General features: G+C 33.6%; 2 protein-coding genes across 2 annotated transcripts; both read right to left on the bottom strand.

Annotated features, from left to right (window-relative positions):
• Nucleotides 1–2,630: 2,630 nt before the first annotated feature.
• Nucleotides 2,631–8,021, bottom strand: LOC147401022 (AP-1 complex subunit mu-2-like). Its single transcript, XM_086442122.1, has 11 exons — nt 7,660–8,021; nt 6,566–6,712; nt 6,350–6,412; nt 6,065–6,241; nt 5,874–5,977; nt 4,263–4,370; nt 4,019–4,115; nt 3,827–3,924; nt 3,561–3,702; nt 3,334–3,456; nt 2,631–3,049 (listed from the first exon to the last, which is right to left on the bottom strand). The coding sequence occupies exons 1-11, from the start codon at nt 7,786–7,788 to the stop codon at nt 2,951–2,953; spliced, it is 1,287 nt and encodes a 428-aa protein (XP_086298248.1). The 5' UTR covers nt 7,789–8,021; the 3' UTR covers nt 2,631–2,950.
• An 8,416-nt stretch (nt 8,022–16,437) lies between these two features.
• Nucleotides 16,438–16,929, bottom strand: LOB (Lateral organ boundaries (LOB) domain family protein). The gene has a single exon (XM_086441665.1). The coding sequence runs from the start codon at nt 16,927–16,929 to the stop codon at nt 16,438–16,440; it is 492 nt and encodes a 163-aa protein (XP_086297791.1).
• Between the last annotated feature and the right edge of the window lie 9,225 nt (nt 16,930–26,154).

Here is a 26,154-nt window from a genome sequence, read left to right as displayed (position 1 = left end):
ACTTCAGACTTCAAAAGTGTTATCAAACATACCCTAACGTTTTAGTCAACAATAAAATCAGAGAAAATTTTCTAGCAACAGACAAGGAAAATTAAACTGTGGTTTGAAATAAATTGGCATACCATTGTTCCAACACTGATCATCCTAGAGTACAAGGTTTTTATTTTCGACTCCACCCAATCCTAGAATAGCATTGTGACATAACCATAAAGCTAAATTGCTAGGGTTCTTATCAACTTTCATGGCATCAGCGAGATCATACAACAACAACAATAATAACAACAACAACAACAAAAAATCTAGTTAAGCTAGAGTAGCCTTATGTCTTATAAAAAAAATGAACTGAAACAGATAATTGCATTGATGATACACAACGTAATGTATACTGGAACAACTGTAAATGCGTTATATCTCAGAGAATCCAATGTAAGTAATAAATGCATGCAAGCACCGAATTGTTTCAAACATTTGTTGTGCTTATCCAATTGCTAGGCTGAGTCACCTCAAATCCAATCTTATCCAATTGCTAGTTGTATCGTTTCTTTTTTTTTTTTTTTATGATGGGGATTCTGGACCAAGAGGCCCGATTAACAAGGGTGAGATAACTAGCTTCTTGGAGCACCATATCTCACCCAAATCCCCAAGGTACATGCAATACCACATCCCAAATCAGTATGGAATCCTTGTGGGTGACCAAGGAGGGGGTTAGAAAATATAAAAGTATTTTTTTATACTTGTTTAATGGTACTTTTGTAACTGTTAAAAATAAAAAAGTTTTAAAAGCTTTGAATGTACAAAGACCAGAATATCCTTACCTTTTTTCAATAAAAAAATAAGTATTTAATATCCAAAATATGAAATTACTAAAAGACGATTAAGCTAAGAGGTGTTATCGGAAAAGAAAGAACTTTTTTAACCTCAAGCCACGGGTTGAGGTTCTTCATCAACATGATCATTGGGTTGTTAGGGATTCCCAAGGAAAATGTATGCCTAGGAAATATGTGTTAATACCTAGAAAATCGGAACTGATCTATACGAAATCCTTTTTTTTTTTTTTTTCATGAAATCCCAATGGTCATGTTGATGGAGAGCCTCAACTCATGGGTTGAGGCAATGTATTGAAGATTTCTAACATTGTTGAGAGTAATTTCTTCATTGGAAAATGTTAGCTTCAACCCATTGGTTGAGACTCTCCATCCACACGACTGTTGTGATGTTAGGAATTCCAAAGAAAATGTATCCCTAGGAAAATATGTGTTAAAACTCTAGAAGATCGCAACTAATCTCTAGGAAATCTGCAGTTTGCTTCAAATCCTAACAATCATTTTGATGGAGCGCCAAAACAAAACAAAAAAACAGGAGGTCCTTCATTCTCTTTCTTAATTTTATGGATTTTTCTAACCTCAACCCACGGAGGCTCTCCATCAACATTACATGACCGTTAGGATTTGAGAAAAAACAAAAATTTTCTTAGAGATCAATTCCAATCTTTAAAGATTAATAAACTTTTTTCTAGAGATGCATTTTGTTAGGAGTCGCTAGAACTCCAACTGTCCTGTTGATGGAGAGCCTGGGTTGAGGACTTCATTTTATTACTAGAATTCGGAGCAGACTCATTGAATCTTATTCCTACCAAAAACCAGGTTAGTCACATGGCCAAAATAAAATTTTAGTTAAAAGTACTAAAATTTTATAACAACCAAGAAACAATAAAATTGAGAAGGCAAGCCAAAAAAAAACATGAGTAACCAAACAAGCTCCTTATTGTCCAGAACAGATCAAAGTCAGGTAACCCTTGGTGCTCTATACGGGCCTCTGCGTGTTGGGGCAAAGCACCTAACGGGCGAGTCCGAGCTAGTTGGACCTCTTCATTAATCCAAGCAAGCATAGAATCATTTAGCATACCAGGTGTCTCATGCACGATTGCCCCTGCTGAATGGTTGTTTGGGCCATGGATACCATTTATCATCGATTCATCAAATTATAAACCGTATCTTTTACGAAGGGAACCAGCCTTTGGAAGCATGGTCTTCTTTAGTGATGGAAGAATGTCACTGATATCGAGCCAAGATGGGCCCAACGGATGCAAAAGAGCTTCTTAACCAAAAATGGCCCAACTACATTTGGTCAATTTTTAGGTCAGGCTACACAAAAGAATCCTCCTTCAAGATTAAGGTTCCCCAACATTTCACAAAATAGGCTAGCAACTAATAAGTAAATTGGAATGGAAGAGCAGATAAAATAGAAACGATCCATATAAACAAGTCAGGCCGGGCCACTCAATGGCACAACACAAACATGAGCTTATTAATGAACAGGTCAATGCCTATTTTACTTGCCCAAGCCCTATCTAATATAGACCAAGCCAAGAAGGGGTTTGGGCAAACTCAGTAATCGGCACCTCTACCAACACAAGTTTCAGAAGAATTTAAAATTTTGTAGCTGGCACATAATACATAATAACATCAATAAGGACTGAGAGTTGGATATTACAATGCTTAACCCCTTGTTCAAGTCATTGGTTCCAATCCCTACTCATTCAGCAAAAATGGATGAAATGCCAACCAAAGTAAATCAGTCATTCGTTAGCTATTTTGGTTTCAACCAATTTAATCAGGACATGCAAGTCATGTATCCAAGCAGTGTTTCAACCTTTTTCTTGAAATATTCAATCAAATACAACCTCCAGCCATACAATTTTCAATAAATGATTCACACACAAAATTTAGATGATAACACGTTGAGTAACAAATGCACCTTTTGAAACCATTGTTACTTAAGAACAGAGAGTAGAGAAAAAAAGCTTCTACCAAACATACCATAAGGTTGGAAATGAAAACTGAGGCTCGTCAAACCTAAGCTAGCAGTTTGAGCTCTCAACATTGGAGGCCATACAACATGTCTACGTGGTGTAGTGTGGTTGGAAGCAGCATTATATGGATTATGGAATTTACACAAGTCTCAGCTCATACTCTCCAGCCATAGTTATGTATCTCACCCATGGGAGAGCCTGGTATCCACTCTTCTCAATTATCTTCAGGTAACGTACCTAGAAGGACCCGATGTTCACATATATTAAATAGATCAGCAACTGTGATAATGGTTCTCAAAAATGAAAAACACTCTCTAAAGTTCCATTCATGAATTAGGGTTAATATCTTACGTACAAGAAATTACAGTAGTATAAGCAGACAATCTCAAGGTGTAAGCAAACATAAATCAATGTAACTACTTTGAACATGAAGCGATGCAAATTGTCTAAAAGAAAACAATCAAACAAGCATACATGACACTCCAACTATAAAAGAAGATACTGATGTCAGATGGGCATACCTGTATCCCGGAGACAGTAAAATAGGGTATCTCAAACTTCACACGTATAGGAGCTTTCCTCTCTGGAGCTACCTCTTCGGCAGTAATACTGGGAAGACTAAATTCTGCCCTCAACATGTACTCCTGAAAATTTTGGATACAAAATTTATTTTTATTTTATTGTAAAAAAAAAAATATTATTATTAACATTATGCCAGCCCCATTCACAGTCTAAAGCTAACTTGTACCTTGCCACCAGGAAAAGATTTTATTTTCCAGAGCAATGCCTCATTTTCAGGAGCATATGCAGCAGACCCCATGGAAGTACGTATATTAGGATTGGTAGAATCAGATGGTACAGGCATCTCAATTTCAACATTTGTTGCAGTGCTTTTTACAGGAAAAGCAACTCGTGAGTAAAACAGGAAATTCAGATAATTAACTCAAGAAATCAACTCAGAAAAAACTGATAAAAAATTATGGAGAAACTATAAGAAAAACAGAAGCAATATACCTACGCTCCTTGAACTGGCTGCGTGCTTTTACCATTATCTCAATACGACTTCTAGAATGCCTTTCAACTTGAGCTTCCACCCAAATCAGAGGTTTCACCTGAAAGCAGACAAATGAACCTCAATAGAAGGTCATCAGTTCTAAGAACATCCTTATCCTTAAAAAGAAAAAGTGCATAAACCACGACTTGAACCTGAGTACTGAGTCTGTAATTCATCAGATCAAAAGCTCCATCTGGGGGTATGAAGGATATTGTCCTGTCATTTTCAAATCGGGCCAAACGTACACACCTAAACCAAAAAAAAGCTGTCAGGACATATAATTGCAATGAAGATGTGACCCATAAGCTAAGGATCAACTAATATTTACAACCCATGTTCATAGGAACTGTTTGCCAATTGTAGAATATAACTAGCACAAAGCATTAGGCTACACACTGATGAAATTTGATGTCATCCAGATCAATGGCTTTTCCCTTTGTCGATCGACCTTGAGCCTCCAACAGAATTCTATCATTTAGACCAAGCTTGCACTCTGGCATACCACTGCAACAGATTATGTATGATTATTTTATAACTTTTCCTGCTATTACACACTTGCAAAGTAAAATATGTAACATGCGAATGCAAATGCAGAAAATAAAGCCATGGAAAGATGTAATCATTAATAGCTCTTCACCCAGCACCAACTCCCACTGGTCATATAGATCGGTGAGGCGAACAGGATGAACCAAATACATAAAGGCTATGAGGAATGATAAAACTATACTTCCAGAAGAGATCTTTCGCACTTTGTTCTCTTCCTCTAGAAGTCCTAAACCTCCTCCTCCCTTTTCTAACCAATATTGAAGTTCTGAGAAACTTCTGGTCAGCAAGGGCAGTAAATGTTTAGTTGTACCATCCTTTTTGGCCAAGGATTATATCCACTACTATTCCCACTTGCATAGGGGAAAAAAAATCATTCAGTTAATATACCTTATTCATTGCTAATGGTAGGAATTCTTTACTCTCTCCTTTTGGGATTGGTCAGATTCTTCCTAGATCGAAGCTGACCACTAAAATAGTTGGCACTCCGCTTTCCATTCACGAGGATGTCGAATTTGAGGTTTGGTAACTTGGTTGTTGTTTTTCCTGATAATGCAGGGTTTTCCCACTCCCTTTTGGGATGGGACTAGTCCCTACAGTTGCACACCCCGACCCCACGGAGAGGAATAAGAGGGTCTTCAAAGACAAGGAAGAGAGACTGCTCTGTTAAATATCAAAGGGCTTTTGTATTGGTGGTCTTCCAAGTGTTTAGGACTTCATTCCATATGGGTACTTAATGAGGTTACATAATATACTATTACATTTTTCTTTATTTGGTAGTTATCCTCAACCTCCACTTTTTGTAAAAGTCCGCTCTTTCTCAATTAATTATGAACTTGTAAAAAAAGGGGATGGAGAAATAGTAAATCGTTAAATATACAATAGTGAGGATCTCATCCAACATTGAAGCCCCATACGAACAGAGTCACTTTTGGATGGGATAAGGATCTCCAAAAAAATTAAGTCAGAAACAGACCATCATCAACCCGAGATAGCTCCTTATAATATGATATGAATGAAAACCTCCCATTTGTGGACCACTCCACACTGTTTTGTCAATTATTATTATTATTATTATTTTTTCTTTTGAGAGGTCAGTTGTCATTTTTTTGAAGGACTAACACTTTCTCAACTGATTCTACCCAAAACAATTAAGACCTAGTGCCCACATCCCAAACCATTAGATGCCTAACAACATTTTTTGCTATGTCCATTGTTAATCAATTTAAATTTTTATAGATGCAAATATGGAATGATATACCACTAGCACGCTTCACTGTTTTTAATACAAGTATTAGGTTCATTTGGCATGTTCATAAATCAAGATTTCCTTACTAAAATTAGAGAATATCCACAAGATGAACCATATGTGCCGAGGTGAAACAACTAATTTTTCCAAAGGATCAACCATTTAGAGCCATCAATATGTCCAATGAAATATTAAGTGGAGGATGAAAAGTAAACCTCAAATATGTTCTCATCTTTAATGCCCCAACAACATCTGACCGGATTATTTGCCCATTGCTGTTGACAAGAATATTGACGCTTTCCACCACATCCAAGAATACCTGATCAAACATGAAACAATTTTTCCTTGAGATATCATGTATGAGCTGAAAGAAAAAAGTAGTGACCTGTGTATAAAATATACCTACTTCATTCTTCTTGTATCGAATCCCTTCACTGCGCCAAGACACTGCATTTGTTACAGCCATGGGTGGCCTCTGATTGACTTCCATCCTATAAGCATCAGTCTTGATAAACTCACTTAGAATCTTTGCTTCGGTATATTGAGGGTAACCAAAATCCATCATTTCATCAAGTAACTCATACTGCCAAAACCAATAGACATCAGTATGACTTCATCAAGATGCTTACCAATATCTTTTCCCACCAAAGAAATATTTAACTAGAAAGCAAACATTGAATGGTTCTCATACCACGACCACGAAGTTATCTCTTAAGGACTCCTCTTCTAACTCTTCAAAATAATGTTTAAAAACCTGTCATATGTAAAATAGCTTAGAATTAAGTGTTACCATCGTGCAGTCCATTAGAAATTAAAACTTGATTATTAATTCTCCTTCCATGATTTCTTTTTCACTACATCTGAATACATGTTTTCTGCAAAAGATAGAATTATGAAGCGATCTTACATCAACTATGCGGTGCAGAAAGAGAAGAAGACTGGCAGCATTGCAATTCTGCCTTGATGCCGTCATCAGGTAAACGTTATTGTGTTGTATGAACATGTAGGTGACGCCATTATCATACACAACTGGATCTTGAGACTCAGGATCCCCCTGAAGCAAATTGAAAGAAAAGAAAATGACCCATGAAATTTTACGGAGAATGAAAAATCAAATCAAATTGAAGGTGACGAAGTCAGAGTTCTGTTTCAAGGAGTAATAGAGCAAGATGCAGAACCAGCAATTTGCAAAATAAAGAACAAAATTTTCAAATTTTTGACAACTAATCATCAGATGCAATTGAAAATGTTCAAATTTCTGTCTCATCACCATATTTAACCCCCACAAATTATGAAACCAAGGTTGAATTTCCCCCAAAACACGAAAAATCGTCCTAATCAACAAAATTGGAGCCCTAATCCATCGAAGGACTAATAGAGATATAAATCTCCGTTGATTTGCCAAACCAGAATTGTGATATAAATCTTCTAAGTTCATATTAATAAACTAAGCTCTGTTCCAAGGACTAATAGAGCAAGATGCAGAACCAGCATCTTTAAACGTAAAGAACAAACGCGAAATTTTTGTCAACCAAACATCAAATCCAACTGAAGATGTTCAAATTTCTCTCTCATCACTGTATTTAACTGAAAAAATTATGAAACCAAGGTTGAATTTCGCCCTAAACACTAAAAATCGTCCAAATCAACTAAATTGGAGCCCAAAGGACTAGTAGAGATATAAATCTTCAATGGTTTGCGAAACCAGAATTGAGATATAAATCTTCCATATTCATAATTAATAAACTAAGTTTTGTTTCAAGGACTAATAGAGAAAGATTAAAGAACAAGCATGAACTTTTGTCAACCAAACATCAAATCCAACTAAAAATATCCAAACAATCAGAACTCAAAAGAAAAATTAGCTTCTCTCTCATCACCGTACCCAACCACAAACTTGAATTTCCCTCAAAACACGAAAACTAATCCAAATCAACCAAATTGGAGCCCTAATTCATCGAGAAAACTAATCCAAATCAATCAAACCGAACATCACATCACCTCCTTTTCAATGAGCTTCGCGAAGAATCGCTCTGCCTGTACCGCTGTTACATCGCCTCGGTAATCGCGCCAAACAAGAACTCGACCTTTGATGTCGAGAAGGAAAAGCGCCGAGACGGCGCCCGCCATTAATAAGGGATCGTAGGAGATCGGGATCAGATCAGACTAGCAGAAACAGATCTGATAGCTTTGAGGTTTGAGATTTTAGATTGAAGAAGCGAAATTGTGTATTTTTATGCCCCTGAATCAAAATATCGTTCTCCAATCTTGTCCAATTAGGTGACTCTTCAATCTCTGATATTCTGACCGAAACGAAACCTGAGAATATGAGCTATCGCTCTCGAGTCTCGACTATGATCGTGTGCTTCTAACGTACGTGTGTGCTGCGTAATACGCACCGGTTGGAGGTCTATAAATGGGCTGGGTCATGCTTTCCAATCCCAAATATAACTCAAGCCTATCCAGACTATAGTATGGGCTTATATCAAGCCCAACCTTACACACAAGTCCCAAGTAGATGAAGAGGATACTTGAGTTTTTTTTTGTTTTTTTTAGCCATTTTTTTCCTAATAAAAAATATTTTTATCTTTTTTATTTGAGTCGTGCTGGAGTGACCTCAAAGATTATACCTCATATCGCACATCCTGACATGAAAGTATGTAGGAACCATATATGCTTTTTTACTCATATCTCAAGGAAATTGTCTACGGTTCCTACACATTTTCACTTCATGATCTGCGATATGAGTTACAATCTTGAGGTCACTTCCGCATTATTCTTTTTATTTAAATGGGTAAGTTGGACTTGAACAACGACAGAGAGAAAAAAAAAAATAAAGACAACATTACGTCTGGGTGACATGCTTTGACAGACGTTCCATTTTTTCTAATATCGCACCAAAGATAATAAGAATGCTTTAAGCGAGTTTCTTAGATGTTAAGTTTTTAGCTGAAATTATAAGACTGTTTACACTTAATTATGGAATAGAATATTATATAATTAAAAATAATTTTATTAATTAAGCAAACAAAGTTGAGGATCTTGACATGGAAGAGTGGGAAAGATAATAAAAATAAATTAGAAATGCATGTGGTCATGAAACTTTAAAAGTAGCAATAGTAGTTGATAAATTAGAAAAAGAAATTTGATTAAGTGATTTGATCATGTACATGATAACATCCACAATTAGAAGGAATATACAAGCTTAAGATTTTGAAGGAATAAGAGAGAGAAAAATAATGATGTGGAATCAGACAGGGAGAGCACATGAAGACTATAATGAAAGAGCAAAATTAATGAAGTTGAATCTACATTTTTGTGTGTGAGAGCATAGTTAGTAATTCTCCGAATATTTAGTGAATATCCGACTTTTTCGAATGATACAAGAAACAATTAAAACTTCCGTCCAATTCAACTCCAAGAAAAAATTTGACTTTTCGACCTTAATCGTATTATTCGCAATTCATTCTTTTCCCGTATTAAATAAATATAAAAAAAAATTATGTAAAGAGGAGTAAAAAACAAACACTGACCCTTATTTTCATTGTAAAAAAAATTATATCTCTTATCGCATGATAACACATGTTCATTATTTTTCTCTTTACACTTCAAGGCTTCACCATTAGAAAATCATTAGTCCTTTTTCATTATCAAATCTTAAGATTATCGATCAACAACTTAGTTCTTTTATTCCGTTTTTGTGTCTTCTCTATCCCCTTTTATTCATTTTATTTTTTATTTTTTATTTTTTTTTAATAGGAGTATGTGCTTTGCATTTTAGAATAAAATTAAAATGTCTAATAAGTATGTGTAAAAGTATCCCAAGTGTTCTTATTTTAATAAGGCATAAATATTTGATAAACATCCATAGAAGTATCAAGCGTTTGATTTTAGATATAAGTATGAAGAATTTAATATGTATACACAACTTTTTGAAAGTGTTGTAGAGTGTGGAACTCGAATTATACTCGAACCAGTCTCGTATCGCATTTTTGCCACTCTCTGTGTTTTTTACTGAATTTTATGTGAATTACTAAATGTATATTTTGAATCTCACTCAGATTATTCCCGTAACAACTTTTTGCCGTAAACCAAATTGCCAACTGTGTGTGTGTGTGTGTGTGTGTGTGTGAGAGAGAGAGAGAGACTTGAAAAATGACAGATTTTTTAAAAAGAAAACAAGGATTTTGATAAGAGAATGAAGTAAGGTCAAATAGGTTAAAATAAATTCACCCTTGATAATTGAAGGCATTGAGAGGTTCTAAAAAAAATCAAGAGTTTTGACTAGCAATTGAAAACGATCGCATTTAGGTCATTTTCAATTAGTCTCTGAAGGAAAGTGTAGCCAAAGGGTATGTCATCAATTTGAAAACATATATAACTAGTATTCAAATATTCACCAAAACTCTAAAGGTCACGTACATTCAAATTAAGATAAAGGTCATATACTATGAGACGATCATAGGAGAACCAATCTTATAAGTTTGACTCGGGGAGAAGTGAGGATTTGCAATTAACAAATGAAGGTATTAAGTTGTTAAATCAACATTAAGCTGCTATCTACCCTCCACAAAGTAATATTCAAGACACACCACCACTTTTCCCATTTTTTTCCTTTATTGGAGTATTAGATTATGATACAATAACTTAACTATACCACGTCATAAACTAATACTCTTTTTTTCTTTTTCATGACAGGGAATTCGGACTCATAGGCTTGACTAGTAGTAGTGGGGCAATTGGATTCTTAGAACACCATATCTCACCCAAATCCCTTGGGTATAGGCTATACCCTACAAACCATGCACACATGTCAGGTGAGCAGGGATAAATCCCCTGTAAGTGGCCAATGAGGGGCGTTTGAACTCCAGACCTTTCTCTTTTTGGAGGGATGTCTTCGCCATTGCGCCCAACGCTCGTTGATTCTTAATCTAATACTCTTATATCCACTTGCAATTAATGCACATTCCTTTGAGTTGAGGATATGCAATTGTTTACAATTAATATCAACCTTCACATTAATCAATGGTTGTTATCATCAAAAAAGGTCCATTGAACAATTGGTGGTTATCATTTGTCCGTATAATCCATTGTGATTGTATCCCACTCATGAGTTAATAATCCAGTATATCAAGTCTATTATGAACTCTTCTAATAATGTTCAATTGGATATTGAGCAATTTAATTATCTCTAAGTTTAGATTATGAATGATAAAAGATGGATGCATAAATAGAGGAACATGGGATAATTAGTGGTTTTGTAATTAGGAGTTTGGAGTTTGGAATTCTAGTACTACATGGTCAAATTGATCGAAAAAATTATAGTTGATCACCACTATGATACTATAATAGATTTTGAACAAAACTAAACAATAGAGTAAGAATAAAGAGCTGCTATTGCTTACTTATAGCACCCAAATTTCTTAAATTATTTATCACACACCAATTAAAGATTAAAACACACTCTTCAAACATTGCACATGTTTGGTTCAAATCATATCCTCAAAATTATAAATCATTATGACACTTGTCCAAACGATTTCAATAGTTATATGATTAGGCTCATGTAAAATCTTGAACTCGAAAAGTAAAAAATCTAAAGGAAAATAAAGAGAGAGCTTCTATTGACACCCCCTGACTTTTACTTATTCTTAACTATTCACTTTACGAAAACATTCACAATTTTTGTTTTAATTACAATTTTGGTACATTGTTCATTTTATTTATGAAAACATGTACGTGGTACACTGTTCACTTTTATGCATCTACGACCTCGTAAATTTAAAAGTGACAAATTTATGAATTTGTAAATATTAAAAGTATAGACACGTAAAAAATGAATAATGTATCATGTGCATGTTTTGGGAATTAAAATGAACAGTGTATCAAAATTATAATTGGGATATTCACCCATTTTAATTAGGATGTAATAAGTAAAAGTTGGGGTGCTCGAGGGACATTTTGGTCTTGTAAACCTCCTTTCACTTACTGTATTCGGTGAATTTAACTTTGTTTTGTTTTTTTCACTTTTCTCTCTCTCTCTCAATCGGTTGGAGTGGCGTGGATTTGATGGATTCTGAAAGAAACTGTTTGTCTGACAAAATCCAACAAAAACTTCAGAAAGCCATACTCTGCTCTGCCGTACAAAGACATTAACCAGACCACATAAAATGTCAGTGGATCCTTTCTTATGAAATTATATCCAGTACGCCAGTAGTTGTAAACTTAGTCCAACACTGAGTCTCCTTTTTTCCACGTATTTATATCTTTAAAAATGAACATATTTTAATTTTGAGATTTTTTCAATCGGTATATATTTGGTAAATTATTGAACCAAGAGTTGGATAAGCTATCCTGAGCCAATCGTACAGAATCTCTTTTCTAGATATTCAAACTTATTGTACCTGTTAAAAACAGGAGGAACCTAAATGGTAATGATGTACGTACTCCTTATGAAATAGTATCGATATTTATTCCCTATTTGTTATCGATTATGGAGCAAATAATAGAAGGAATCGAAAATGAACAAAATAAAAATAAAATAATTTTAAAAAATATTTATTATCTTATTTTATATAAGACTGTCAACCTATATTTATTGATTTGAATACAATAATATATGAATCTAAATTTGAAGTTTTTATCTGATATCCAAATTCGAATTCGAATCCGATGAATGTTCTAAAATTCTATTCGAATTCAAATCGATTATCCTATCGGATATCGTATAATATTCGATTAGAATTAAAATAATTTGTATATAAAAAAAAAAAACATAATTTATCGAATTCAAAATATTAATATCCGAATCCGTATCTAATAAGGATTCGGATATATAAAAATATCCGAATTCGAATCCGATATTCGAAATTTTCGGATAATATCCAATTTTCGAATTTTCAACTATCCATTGACACCCCTAATTTTATATATATTCTTGAAGATTTTACTATTCTTTGTGAATTATATTGGATTAGGGATTTAGGGTTTGATACATGAAATGGATAACCACTCATTTAATACTTGTTTTTTAGAATAATGATTTTTCGACACCCCCTTCCGACACACAACCCATCACAAAATCGTAGATCATTTTGCCTTGGGATGCATATAATCATAAAATTTTTCTTGTGTATCCCAAGGCAAATGGTCTACGATTTTGTGATGTAGGCGTACGGGTCGTCATTTTATCACCACTTTTTTTTTAGTTGCCAGAAATATTTTGAGTGAAGTATTCGGAGGCTTTTAACATAGAAATTTTAAAAGAATGAAAATCAAGATGACAAAGACAATTTCCAAAATATCAAAATTAATATATTTTATGATTTTTTATTTATAATTATTTGTTTATTTAGTCTATTTTAAATGTGTTCAATAAATTATAATGGTACGATGCAACACATGTCATGTAGTATTTCTTTATATGTAGAATTGAATATCTCATTAAAATTGAATTAGCTCTAATTTTCAGCTCAATTCTTTTTAGAATAGAATATCATAAGAATATTATGTAGTCTTAGTAAGAGGAGGAAGGGTTAAGGATTTATCAGTGTGATATCACATTTTTCAAGGAATCATAAATGTTGTTGGAATAAAAGATCGTCAATAAGGCATTCTAATGCGTTGTAGATTCTTATCTAAGACTTGCATCATTTGATGATAAAAAAAAATATAAGGCTTATATCTTTTGATGATGAAAAAAGATATCTAGAATTTGACTTTTTATTCCAATTTGGCATACAACTATTGACACTCTTACATGACCCAACGATAGATATTGAGAAGAGACACAATTGGTTTGAAGTTTTCTTCAATTCTAGACAATTGGATGTTCTTTTTATTCCCATCACTAACCACATGGTGGACCTCATGTTTAGGTGGGTATGTGTGTCAAAGGTGGTGCTGAAAAATGAAATTGTATAAACAAATTTCATTAAAATTAAACCAATCCTTGTCGGTTAAAATTAAACCAATCCTTGTGGGGTGTATCTAATAGAGCCTGACTAACCTTAATAAGTTAGTAAGGATTTCATCCTTACTATTGGCCTCCAAAAACACGATCCAATGCTTCAGGGATGTAGAGGATAGAATTCTATGAACTTTAAAAGAAATTCTAAAAGAAATTTATTTTTCACCCTTTTTTATTTTAAGATTGGGAGTTAGGTGGAAGTTTGGTAGTCATCCATTTCAAAAACTTACATCAATTTTAGAAGAAATTGTCTTTTTTTTTTTTTCCGAATCTGAGGTTTTTTATGAAATCTTTTTTTTTTTTTCAATCGGTAAGCTAGAGTTAAAGGGACCCCACCTTTTTTGGTTTTGGATTTTTAATGTGGTAATCCATTTGAGAGAAAGGACCCTTAGTAAGGCTTAAAATCTTACAATGTTAATAAGGAAAGTATTTCACTATTGAGAAAGGTATATAAATAAACTTTAACTAATATAAATTAAATCAATTTAATTTAATCTCTGTCTTAATCTTCATGTAAAAATTTGGTATATCACTTAATCCTTATTAAATTACATCATATCAACTGCTTTATTCTCTCTTATGGTGATCATTAGTCATTGTGAGTTCAGTAAAATAAAAAACCTCAATAATATATGATCATCGATTAAGACTTGTTGCGTTGTTGATGACATAATAAACATGTAAAATAGGTTACCATCGACGGTGGAAATGCCTCGCATCCTTTGTATTTATTTTCCCTTTGAATATATCACTCTCTTTTAGTAAAAATTAAAATAAAGTTGCCATTGAAGATTATGATTGATGAAGATTTATCAAATTTAACGAGAAGAAATCATTGATTTTTAAAATACTTGGATCCAATGGCCAATGATGTTTGTATATTTTTTTTAAAATGATGAGTAAGAGATTATACAAACATTGACAAGCTTAGGGTCGTCCCCCAAACAGTGTACGATGTACAAATGCAGTATTTTGGACTTTGTTTATTAAACAAGATGTCTTTCGGAAGTTGTACGTTACGTATAAGACTGAGAAAGCTGACAAAAAGGTTAGGAAAACTTAACCACTGGAGAGACAATCGTTTGCGACCATGGAAACTTTGTACTGTAAAATAAGAGGACACGCGTGTGCACTCGTGCATGAGAAAGAGTGTCTCACAGAACAATGGAAGTCCGACTAGCCTTACTAACTTAGTAAGATTTCAACTATTACTAAGGGTGCTTGAGTTCATCTTGTCACATCCTAAAGCATGATCCGATGCCAAGAATTGTAGAGGACAAAATTCTATGACCATTGAAAAAAAAAATTTATTTTTCGCTAGCAGTTCATCTCTCTCTCTCTCTCTCTCTCTCTCTCCAATATGTATCTAAGTAAATGTTTCAGAACTTATTGGTATTTCTCTCAGAGAGAGGGAGAGAGGTCTAAGGATTTTTACTGTTTTAATTTCCTGGTGAAAAATTGGAGAGAACAAATGTGAATACCTAACATTCATTTAATAAATCTGTTGGTGCAAGTACCCCCACATGGAAGAACAAACCCTTTGTGAATCCAATAAAAAGAGTGGGTGATCTGTCTCTATATCTTACTGTTTCAGAGAGTGACATAACTTTTTAAATAAATAAAAATGAATGAAGCAGAGATTCATAAGGTCAAAGAAGTCTACATGATACAGCACCAGTAGTTGGTTTAACAAGCTAGAATAAAAACAAGACAGATCACAAACTGTTCTCTTGTTGGTTTTTGTTTCCCATTTGTTCACACTAAAGATGAAGTATTTGTGCTCTTTAATTACTCACATTGCTATGAAAAAAAGCTAGAACTATTTGTGAGTATAGAGATAGATGTAGTATTTGTGCTCTTTAATTACTCACATTGCTACGAAAAAAAGCTAGAACTATTTGTGAGTATAGAGATATAGAGCATAATAATATGAAGCTACTTGGATTTAATATAAGAAACTAGGTCTTTAGCTTCAGCCTTAACTCATGTGAATTCTGAAACCAAGGGCTAAGGTCTAGAGTTCAGCTAAAAGCAAGGAAGTTGTTCTTTAATATCCATAGAAAAAGCAAGAAAATAAAATAAAATAAAATGTAACTAAGAATACATATTCCAAAAGAGTACTGGACCATCATAGACTTAGCTAGAGAATCATCTTTAAACACTGCAATTTAGCTCAATTCTTCTTTTCCTGAACATAAAGCATAAGAAAGAACATATGAACTCCACATGCACTAGAATTGCAAAAAGTCAAATTCTAAAGATTCATCAAACTCTCAAATCCTGCCTACAAACCCTCTAATATAATATTTAAGCCACCAACCCAAAAAACAAAAAACAAAAGAAAGTAATTCTTCACTTTGTTCATTCTTCCTATCAAGGTGTTATAGTCTCCATCTCTTTTCTTTTATTTCATTCCACAACTGATGACCATACCTCCTATATATCCATTCGCAAGGGAGGAAATAAAATATCAGATCTGTAAACTGATACTACATCTGGTCTGTATACCCTCTTAACATAACTATTATGTTCCATAACTTCTAATATTTCTCTCTATAATTATACTACTTTCAACCCAATTAGGGTCAAGCAATTAATCCAAAATCTTTCTGATCTTTTAAAGCCCATTGTTTATAGAATAAGTATTGAGTCTACCAATATATTTAGCTAACATATTAAATAGCAAACCCATGATATATATATAAAGTGTCCATATGAAAACTTCACAAAATAGCACACCATACCAAGGGAACAGAAAAAAGAAACCCTAGATAGGGTTTTCTTCTTCTTCTAAGAATACTTATATAATTTCACGTGTTGCTTTCCCCTCCTCTTCCATGGATATCTCCTGAAGGAGATAAATATGGAAGAATCAAACCAGGATTATTATGATAGAAAGAACCTCCTCCATTACCCATCATTCTACCAAACTCTGGAGGTGAAGGCAAAGCTGTGGAAATTTCATTGCAAGCAAAACGGATCAAATTGGCATTTGCAACTTCAAGTTCCTTTTGAAGCCTATGAACCTCTTTTTGGAGGAACGATATCACTCCGACGCAGCCGTAAACGGGGTCCGTCATCCTGGCTTCGGCTTCATAGGCAAGGGAGTTTACTGCATCTTCTCTTTGATGAGGGAGGAGTTCATTGAGCAGCTTTGAGACGTTGCTTGCACCAAATATTTTGTGAACGTTTGCAAATTTATGTGGCTCTTCAGGTGGGAAATAGGGTGAAAATATGCAACCAGGTATGCATTTCCTCCTCAAAAATTTGCAGGCAGCACAGGGAGAGCTGGATGAAGCCATCTTCACTGCATCAAGAAAATACCCTCTAGAACCTTTTTTTTTTAGAAATATTTTACAAAACCCATCAATCAGTTTATCAAGTTTTCCCTTTTTTTTTTTTTTTTTTTTTTTGGGGGGGGGGGGGGATACTCACAAAACCCATCAATTATTTTTGTCAAGTTTTCCTTTAATTTTAGAGAAACTGATACTTTTAAAAAATAGAAATGAATTTGATACTTTTTTTAAAAGGAGAATGAGATTTTATGTTGAATTCAGTTGCACCACAAAAGTGATTTTCTTGTACTGCTATGCCATATTTTTAGGGATTTTTAGAGTTAGGGTTCGTTGAAGGAAAACATACACAACCCACGAAAATTTTCTGCATGTTCTCTTTTATTTATCTATTATTTCTTTCCTTTCTTCTTTCTCTCTACACACCTACAATCCGTAAGATTTCTGCATGATGTTTGAATGTTTTCTTGAATTTGGGGACTAGTTTTGTCTTTCCTTCCTTCCATAACCATCTTCTTCCCTCTTTCTCTAAGTAGATTCACTACCATCCCAACCTCTACATTTTTATTTTTATTTTTTGAATTTAAGTACTAAGTTTGTCTAGTTAAACTCCCTCTGCGTCCTTTGTTTTATAGAATTCGGTTAGCACCACATTCTATATACTGTAAATGGATCTTTGTGAATTTGTTTTATTTTATTTTTTTGATTGTTAGCTTTTGATGTATGTATCTTTGTGAAATTCTTGAGGATGAGATCTGATTGGTGCAATTTCACCAAGAATATTTTTCAATAATTGTAGTAAGATATATGGCATGAACATCTATTATCCTACCTAGTAAGAAAGCTCATCTGGCAAACATCTGGATCAGATCATGAACCCAAATACATAAAGTAGCTCTTTCACTTACCCAACAAAACAAATCAAGAAAATGTATTTAAAACAAAGGGGAAGAAAAAAAATACTTACATGAATTTACCTGTTTGTGATCAAGACTCTTTTTGTATTCTTTGAATCTTCCAAGATCAGAAAAGTTATAGCCAATTGAATGATCTCATAGGTTGTTAGATTATGTTATAGGAGGTGAGTTCTCTCCTAAAGAGGAAACCCTAATTTGGAGAGAGAGAGAGAGAGCTGCAAAATTCTGTGATGAAGGGGAAGTGAAGATGGGGAGGGGGGGCAAAGAGCATTAATTGATTGGAGAAAAGGAATGGAAGGGAAAGGACAAGGGTAATAAATGGGGTGTACACTAAAAAGGATGACTATGACACTCACTTACAATAATATCAGCTCTGTGGGATGTCACTGTTTGTTCTTCTCCACCATTTCTCATCTATGAGAAATAAAAAACTCATTATTCAAACAAAATTAAATAAATAAATGAAAGGAGAGAGAGAGAGAAGATGAAGTTAACTTGGTATCCGATGTAATGAAAATCAAATATACCTTTCAAAAAATAAAAATAAAAAATCAAATGTATAGGAAGATCTGCCTAAAAGATCAAATCTAATTATGGGAGTGGAATGATAACACCCAAGACTTTAGTTTTGGGACTGCCCGTTGGATTGAATATGATCCGAAATCTGATCTTAGGATTTGGATCAAGGATTTGGGTTCTCATAAGGATTGCTTTGATAGCCCATGGGATCGAATCGGGTCAATCATATCTTAATCTGATAGCCCCGATATAATAAAATGTGAGAAAGTATGTAAATTATATAACATATAAATATGGTTTGAGATTTTTTAAGATACTTGTTCAGATATAGCAAAAAAAACAAAGAGAATACCAATATTGTCGTTAATTTGGCTTTAAAACCTATATGCATAGGGCGTGATAAAATATTCTTCATTGGGAGAATAAAAAATAAGCATTAAAATTTTATTCCCAAATCCAAGCCCTATAACCTTGTACACCCCTCTATATGTCTCTCTCACACCATATAAGCAGAATAGCAAATAATAGAAACCGCCCAACATTAATATTTGTAGGATTCCTAAAAAATGGAAAACTTATCCTAACCTTTAGATTAAGATCCCATCTAACAGTTGAGACAAAAGACAAATAACTTCCAAAATATATGAATGAGATATCTATATTTTGTATATCAAATGAGATTTGATCCCATTCAATTATTGTGGAGTTTGGATCTTAACATTCAGATTTGATTATAAAAAATCCAACAAGGTGCAATCCAATTCTTATTGGATCGATTCCATATCCATTTTGATCACTATTGAATATGTTGAAAGTTAATGATCACAATTCAATCTTTACCCAGTCCAATGACAACCCTATCTCAGTGGGGGAATGGTAAACACCATGTCATGTTCTTCTTGAATACCCATAAATTTTTTTTTTTTTTTTTCACTTAATACAAAAAATAAGGATTTTATTATTTTGGGATCCTTTTCCTATAGAGTCGTGATAATCTGACTCCCCCACATGGCAAACTCGAAATACTCTCCTAATTAATGTGGCATGTGCTAGAACCATAGATTTTATGCCTCGGGAAATACATCTGCACATCCCCATAAATACGTGAAGTTTGCGTCCCGAGGAAAAAAGATCTATGGTTCTAACACATGTCACGTCATGAGAGTATTTTGAGTATGCCACAGGGTAAGTCGGAAAGTTATTACTCTTTCCTATAACCGATCCTTGCTTCCTAAACACTCACTTCCTCACTTGACTGGTGCCTTTGCGAAATACATTCCGACGATCTAGTCAACCACACTTCAATACGGTATCTTGTTACAAAGTAGAATGTTGCATGCCTTTGCTTTCATTCTAGACCTTTTTATAGGCTTAGGTGGTGTTTGTTTGCGCTATTTTTCAGTGCTTATTGCTGAAAAAAATTAAATTCAGCACTTTTGTCAAAATAGCGCGTTTGTTTACTTGTGCTTATTGCTGAAAATAAGTGAAAAAAATTCAGCACTATTTTGATGCTGAAAAAAAGTGCTGAAGCGGTAAGCACTTCGCTTTTTTCAACACGGACAAGTATGCCCTTCGTTTTTTTGAGCATGGACAAGTATGTCCTTATTCTTAAAAGGATATTACCTCTTATATCCCATGGATAAGTATATAACACCCCACAAATTAATAAACCCACACCATAGCTAAATTATTTTGTCTTGTATGGGTTAAAAGTTTTGGAATGAGTTGATTTTTGGTGAGGATGATCTCTACAATGAGGAGATCATCCTCACAAAAAATCAGCACATCTTGAAACTTCTAACCCTATCAAAACAAGTTCAAGAACCGTAAATTATCCTTTTTTTTTTTTTTGAAAACTATTTTTAACGAGTTAGAAGTTTCAAAATAGACTGATTTTTGGTGATGATGATCTCTAGACCATATAGACCATCCTCACTAAAAATTTGCTCATTCCAAAAACTTTAACCCATATAAAACAAAACAAAAAATGGCTATAGTGTGGGATGTCCTTATTAATTCATAGGGTGCTTTTATAATTACACATCCTTCATTTCCATCGAAAATTATTCATCAAAAATTAAGTTCTTTTAAAGTTGATTTCAAATTTTGGTGACTTGTATGACATTATTATTTTTAATTTGAAATTTGTGGGTTTTTATAAATAGAAATTATTATTTATAAATTGAAGATTATTTGAGTATTATTTATTATTTAAAAATAAATTGTATTTTAATTTTATAAAAAAATAATATAATTTATTGTGTTTGATAATAAATAAGTATTTGAAACATGTAAACAATGTATAATATGATTGTAAGGGTAACAAAGACAATTTATCAGTTTCAGCAATGTGTAACAAACATGATTCAACATCTAAACAAACAACTTTTTCAGCACTTAAATTCAGCGCTTATAAGTTTCAGCGCTTAATGCTATTCAGCACTTATTTTTTTCAGTTCAACAAACAGCACCTTACTCTCTACATGTTACACATGGATTGATGTGCCCTTGAATCATGGGATTGATTGGGATACATGGTGTCATGGAGATCATGATCTTATAATAAGCTCTCCACATGTTACTATTCTCGTAACCATTCCAAATGACATGACAAGGGTAACACCATCTTTAAGTGGATCCACTCCAATCTCTTCTTAGGATCAAGAACCTTTTGTATGCTTCTGAGAGAGAGCCCTATTTGTATGATAGGGCTCAATTAGGGTTGTCAACGGATACTTGTTGGTTAATTCAGCTATATTCTGATATCTGAAATCCAGATATCTCTAAAAAAATATTTGAATCCGATTTTCTTATCGAATATCCGAAAATATCTGATTTGAACTCAAATAACCTGTGGAGAGAAAAAAAAAATCTCAATTTTTTCTAAATCCAAATGATTTTTCATAATCAAAATAAAAAATCCTCATCTTCCTTTGTATCAAAATCAAAAGAAAAAAAAAACCCTTGTGTTCAATGTTAGGGAACCAACACATTTGTCTTATATGGCTTAAATTTTTTGGATTGAGATGACTTTTTGTGAGGATGATCTATATAGTGAGGAGACTATCCTTGCAAAAAATCAGCCCAATCTAAAACTTTTAAGTCCATCAAAAGGTGTTTACAAATTTTCGATAAAAAATCGAAGGTCCATAATTTATAAACCATTTTTTATGGGGTTAGATAGATTGTGCTGATTTTTTGAGAGGATGATCTTCTCACCAGAGACCATCCTCACAAAAAAAAAAAAAAGCCCAATCCAAAACTTTTGAGCCATATAGGACTGACGTGTTGGCTCCTTATTGACTCCCTAACGTTTGATGGGGTTAAGTGTGCCAAACAGTTTTTGTAAATCACTTTTGATGAGGTTAGAAGTTTTGACATATGCTGATTTTTTGTGAGGATGATCTCTACGGTGAAGAGACCATCTTCACCAAAAATCAGCTCATTTTGAAACTTTTAACCCTAGTTTACAAGTTGAAGAATTGTGGACTATCCAATTTTTATAAATCACTTTTGATGGGGTTAGAAGTTTTGGAATATGCTTATTTTTGGTGAGGATGATCTTCTCATCAAAGAGATCATCCTCACAAAAAATCAGCTCATTTCAAAGCTTCTAACCCATGTTTTGAAAAATGTTTGGCAAACTTTAGGGCTGTTGAACCGCCCCCATATATATATGTTATTTTGGATAAGATATTATCGGATTAGATATGTTAATATTTGAATCTATATCTGATAAGGATTCAAATAGATAAAAATATTCGAACCTAAATTTGATATCTGAAATTTTCAAATAAGATCCAATTTTTTGAATTATAATCGTATTCGGATTTTCGATTATCCATTGACACCCCTAGGCTCAATGCAAAGTTGTTGGAATTACTTTGCTCATTAATCGATCTTTTAAGAGGATGAATTTGTTTGACGTGGTATGAATATACTAGGAATTTATTTTGACCACGTTATTCTTATTGTACAATAGAATTGTTGTAAATATATATCAGAAAGCCTATAAATATTATTTATAAAATGTCATTGCACAATAATAAAAGGGGTGAAATCATACTCAATTTGTATTGTTTAGGGATTCCCAAGAGAAATGTATTCCTAGGAAAATATGTTTCTATAGAAACACAATTCTTGGAAATCTGTTTCTTTTACACAAATCACAACAGTCATTTGGCTTAAGCTTGGGTTGAGGTTAGAAAAGTTCGTTAAGTTTTACACGAACACTTTCCCAACTAACTTAGTAAGGAAAAAAGGCCTTACTAAAATTCATCCACAGCTGAGAAAGTGTGATTTGTTCGTTAAACAAATCTTGAGGTTGGATGAATCTTAGTAAGGCTTTTTTTCCTTAGAGATTTGCTAAAATCTGTACAGTGGAGTTCAGTCAGGGCCGAAGTGCAAGGATGTTATGTAGACAAAAAAATTAGGAAAGTTGGATTAAACGACTTTGAATTGAGTTGTGTTGGAGCATGGTTTTTAAACTCGTTTTGACACCTCGTCTCGTCAATGAACAAGACCAAGTCGTCTCAGACAAGTTTTTCGATACATTTGAGAGATCTCGTTCAACAATGAGAAAAATGAATGTGGGTTTTAAATCTCGTCTGATATATTTACTTGTGTGGAGGATATTTCTCGCTAGAAACCGAGGGGTGACACGTGGCACCTAGAGATTGGAGTTTGGTATGGATATACGAGGGTAAGCTCGGCGGAGAATACAGAATATTTACGAGATACATCCCAAAATCTCCTTCTAAGTTGGAGAAGGGTAAAATTGGTAATGGGATCTAAATGAATCCTAGGATCCATCTCTATATATAGATAGACAAATGAGTTAAAAGGTATGAATTCTCCCCATTTCAAGCTTGACTTATTTTTTTGTACTAAATCTCTGACTTGGACGGCGGAGTAGTGTCGTTGCAGGCACACCTAGGAGAACGAGGAGAGGGGGTCGCAAGGTCGCATCATAGATCTCCAAGTAGGGCGAAAATCTGCCTCTACAACTTGTATGTCCATCTTATTGCTGGGCGATACCGAGACGACTTGGACGATACGTCTCGATCTCGGACAAGTGTTGAAACCATGTGTTGGAGTGACCGCGTTAGACATTGTGTTGATGTGGAGGTGCACACGGAACAATGATTTTTTTACTCATAATTCAAAGAAAAGCATTTATGGTTCTATGCAAACCTCCACATTAGCACACTTACACTATCATTTCAACATTTTCCTTTTGAATTTTACCTTTTTAGAAGACATGTGATAGTTTCACCTTCGATGGAAAAAGAAGGATTGTAAGGAAACATTATTGGTTGTCTTGGGTTTTGTATTTTTTTAGTCTAAGATTTTCAAGGAATTTAGGAGGATTTTCTTTGAGGATTTTATATAAGAAATTGGGAAAGGGTGTGTTGTATTGCTATCAAGTAGTTTTTTCCTTGTATTGGTCTCCGCTTGGTTGGTCATCTCGGTCGATTTTGCTTTTATATTAATGATTCTTTGCTTTTAAAAAAAAGACATGGAATAGTTTTCTATTGATTTAATGACTTACCACCATTATTTTTTCTTAGAAGCAAATTCTAACTTTTCCAAATACCAAGGGGAGCACTCTTTGGGTGCACTTCCTAATTAAGTTAGAGTTGGACGAATTAACAAGAAAGAATCAACGTGATTGTTGATATATATAGGTCCAACAAGGGATGGCCAGACATTCCTAGATGGGCAAAAGTATTAAAGATACAAAGTAAGTTTAACTAATAAATAAAGTATTAGAGATCTGATGCATTATAACAGAGTGTACATTATGTTTAGTATTCATATTCATTTTATAAAGAATGGCGTCAGGTTTCGGCTCAATTTATAGTTTATGTCGTAGGCTACATGAATAACAACCATTATTTAACAACTTTATAGGGAGTTTTACAAAAATGACTGGGTATTTTGTAAAAAATTATTGAATCAGCTGGCACATGATCATTTTCATAAGAATAAGCTTGGGTTAGAACCATAGATTCTTTCCTCAGAATACACAATTGCACATATTTACAATTGTGTATCCCAAGGGAAAAATCTAAGGTTCTAGCCCATGCCACATCAGGGCATGTGTTAGCAGGAGCGTCAAAAAAGCACCACTCTTTTCAAAAATATAAAAGAACATGGTTGATTCAATCAATAGTTGTTTTAATAATTTCTACATTTTCATAAGTGAACTCTTTCCTTATTTGACTAGATCCAAGATTTTTTAAATGGATGGCTACTGAATTTCCACATAACTTGCAAACCTAAAAATGAAATTTAATGGTGAAAAATAAGTAGGTGTTTGGATAGGACTCCTTGACTACTTCTGACTCTTGCGGGGAGCTAGAAGTCGCTTGGCTACTGTTTGGATAATGAACTCCTCTCAAGAGTTACTCCGCACAAGAACAATATTTGCTCCTTAAGAAGAAGTCTGAAAATACTATTTTTCAAATAGATCTTGTGGGAAGTCAATTTACACGGTAAATATACTGTAGATTTTCAAAAATGCCCTTGACCTTTTAATATTTTTCTATGAGGATATCCCTCGTATTTCGATTTGTGCTTCACAAACTCTCAAATCTTACTTTCTTCTTTTTGCTTTCAATGTTCCATCAACGACTATCTAAATAATTGAATATTCGCTTAGCGAATATGCTTAGAATCGGATACAAATTATAGAGACCCAGAGACCTGAAACTTACAAGTTTTTGGGGGATTTGATACTCTTAAGTTCTTGAAGAAGATGTTTGAGTGTGAGTGTTTTTATTAGAACAAACTCTTTGATCCTTTTTCAGCCGAGCCAATGTCTTTTTCGCTATCATCTTCACTCCCACAATGGCCAGAAGGTATAAATTTAAAAAGAAAAGTTACGTTTTTTGATTATTTTTTAAGTCTATTTTGAAATTTTCTATTTATGAGTGTTTCTAGGTCTTTTTGATCATGTTTCCTTTGCAATTTGTAAGAAATGTGCTAATGGGTTTTTTCCTTTTTTTCAAATTTTTTATGGGTAGATGGGGGTTTTTAAATTGATTATTTTTTGTCGATATTTTTGCAATCTTGGAAAAAATAACCTAAAAGTGAAAATGGACTGTGGGTTTGGATCAATTTTTTGTGGCCCTTATTTATTTCTATATGATTGATGGATAAATGGGTGTTTTTGAATAATTGAGTTCTTAAAATCTCTTAAATTGTTTGCTTTTGTGGTGTAGTTTTTCAATTTGGTGCGATGATGTCATGTGTTGAGCTCATACAATTACTTATTTGGAGAATTAATCAAGCTGCAAATCCCCCCCTAAGGTAATGTACACTGTAAATATAGCTCGTCGGTCCATTAAAGATGGCCTTTGATCAGAAATTTATCTTGTCCAATACATGGATTTTTCAGATCATTATACTTTATATTTTCTATTTTGATCAAATTTAAGCTCTCACAACAAAAAGTGGAAATGGTTCCAAGAGGAGTGGATCATTGCATCATATATTCTTCTAAAAGGCCACCAAAGGGCAAGAGACTTGATGCTATATGTTTCATCACCATCACCATTATCATAAATTCATAATGGTGATTTATGTATTTTGATTTTTCATGTATTTGACTTTAAATATTTACGTTTTGTTATAAATCTTTAAATGTAGTTTTGATAGGTGACAACATCCAATTTTTAAGAGAGTTGTTGTCATTTTTATTATTATTTAAATTTTTATTATACTTGAATTTGAATACAATTATATTAATATTTATAGTTAAAATGTCAAAAACAGTATAGATTGAAGACATATT

Source organism: Akebia trifoliata, chromosome 5 (assembly GCF_017979445.1).
Source record: "Akebia trifoliata isolate Shusen 1 chromosome 5, ASM1797944v1, whole genome shotgun sequence".
Taxonomy (NCBI): domain Eukaryota; kingdom Viridiplantae; phylum Streptophyta; class Magnoliopsida; order Ranunculales; family Lardizabalaceae; genus Akebia; species Akebia trifoliata.
Note: the sequence above shows the minus strand (reverse complement) of the source record. Positions and strands in the feature narration are given on the sequence as shown.

What these genes read in the sequence shown, in the direction of transcription:
- LOC147401022 (XM_086442122.1), bottom strand. Translation starts at nt 7,788, where the DNA reads ATGGCGGGCGCCGTCTCGGCGCTTTTCCTTCTCGACATCAAAGGTCGA. An exon ending in GATGACATCAAATTTCATCA is followed by an intron (nt 4,116 to 4,262) that starts GTGTGTAGCCTA and finishes TTTTTGGTTTAG; the next exon opens with GTGTGTACGTTTGGCCCGAT. An exon ending in ATTACAGACTCAGTACTCAG is followed by an intron (nt 3,925 to 4,018) that starts GTTCAAGTCGTG and finishes GTCTGCTTTCAG; the next exon opens with GTGAAACCTCTGATTTGGGT.
- LOB (XM_086441665.1), bottom strand. Translation starts at nt 16,929, where the DNA reads ATGGCTTCATCCAGCTCTCCCTGTGCTGCCTGCAAATTTTTGAGGAGG.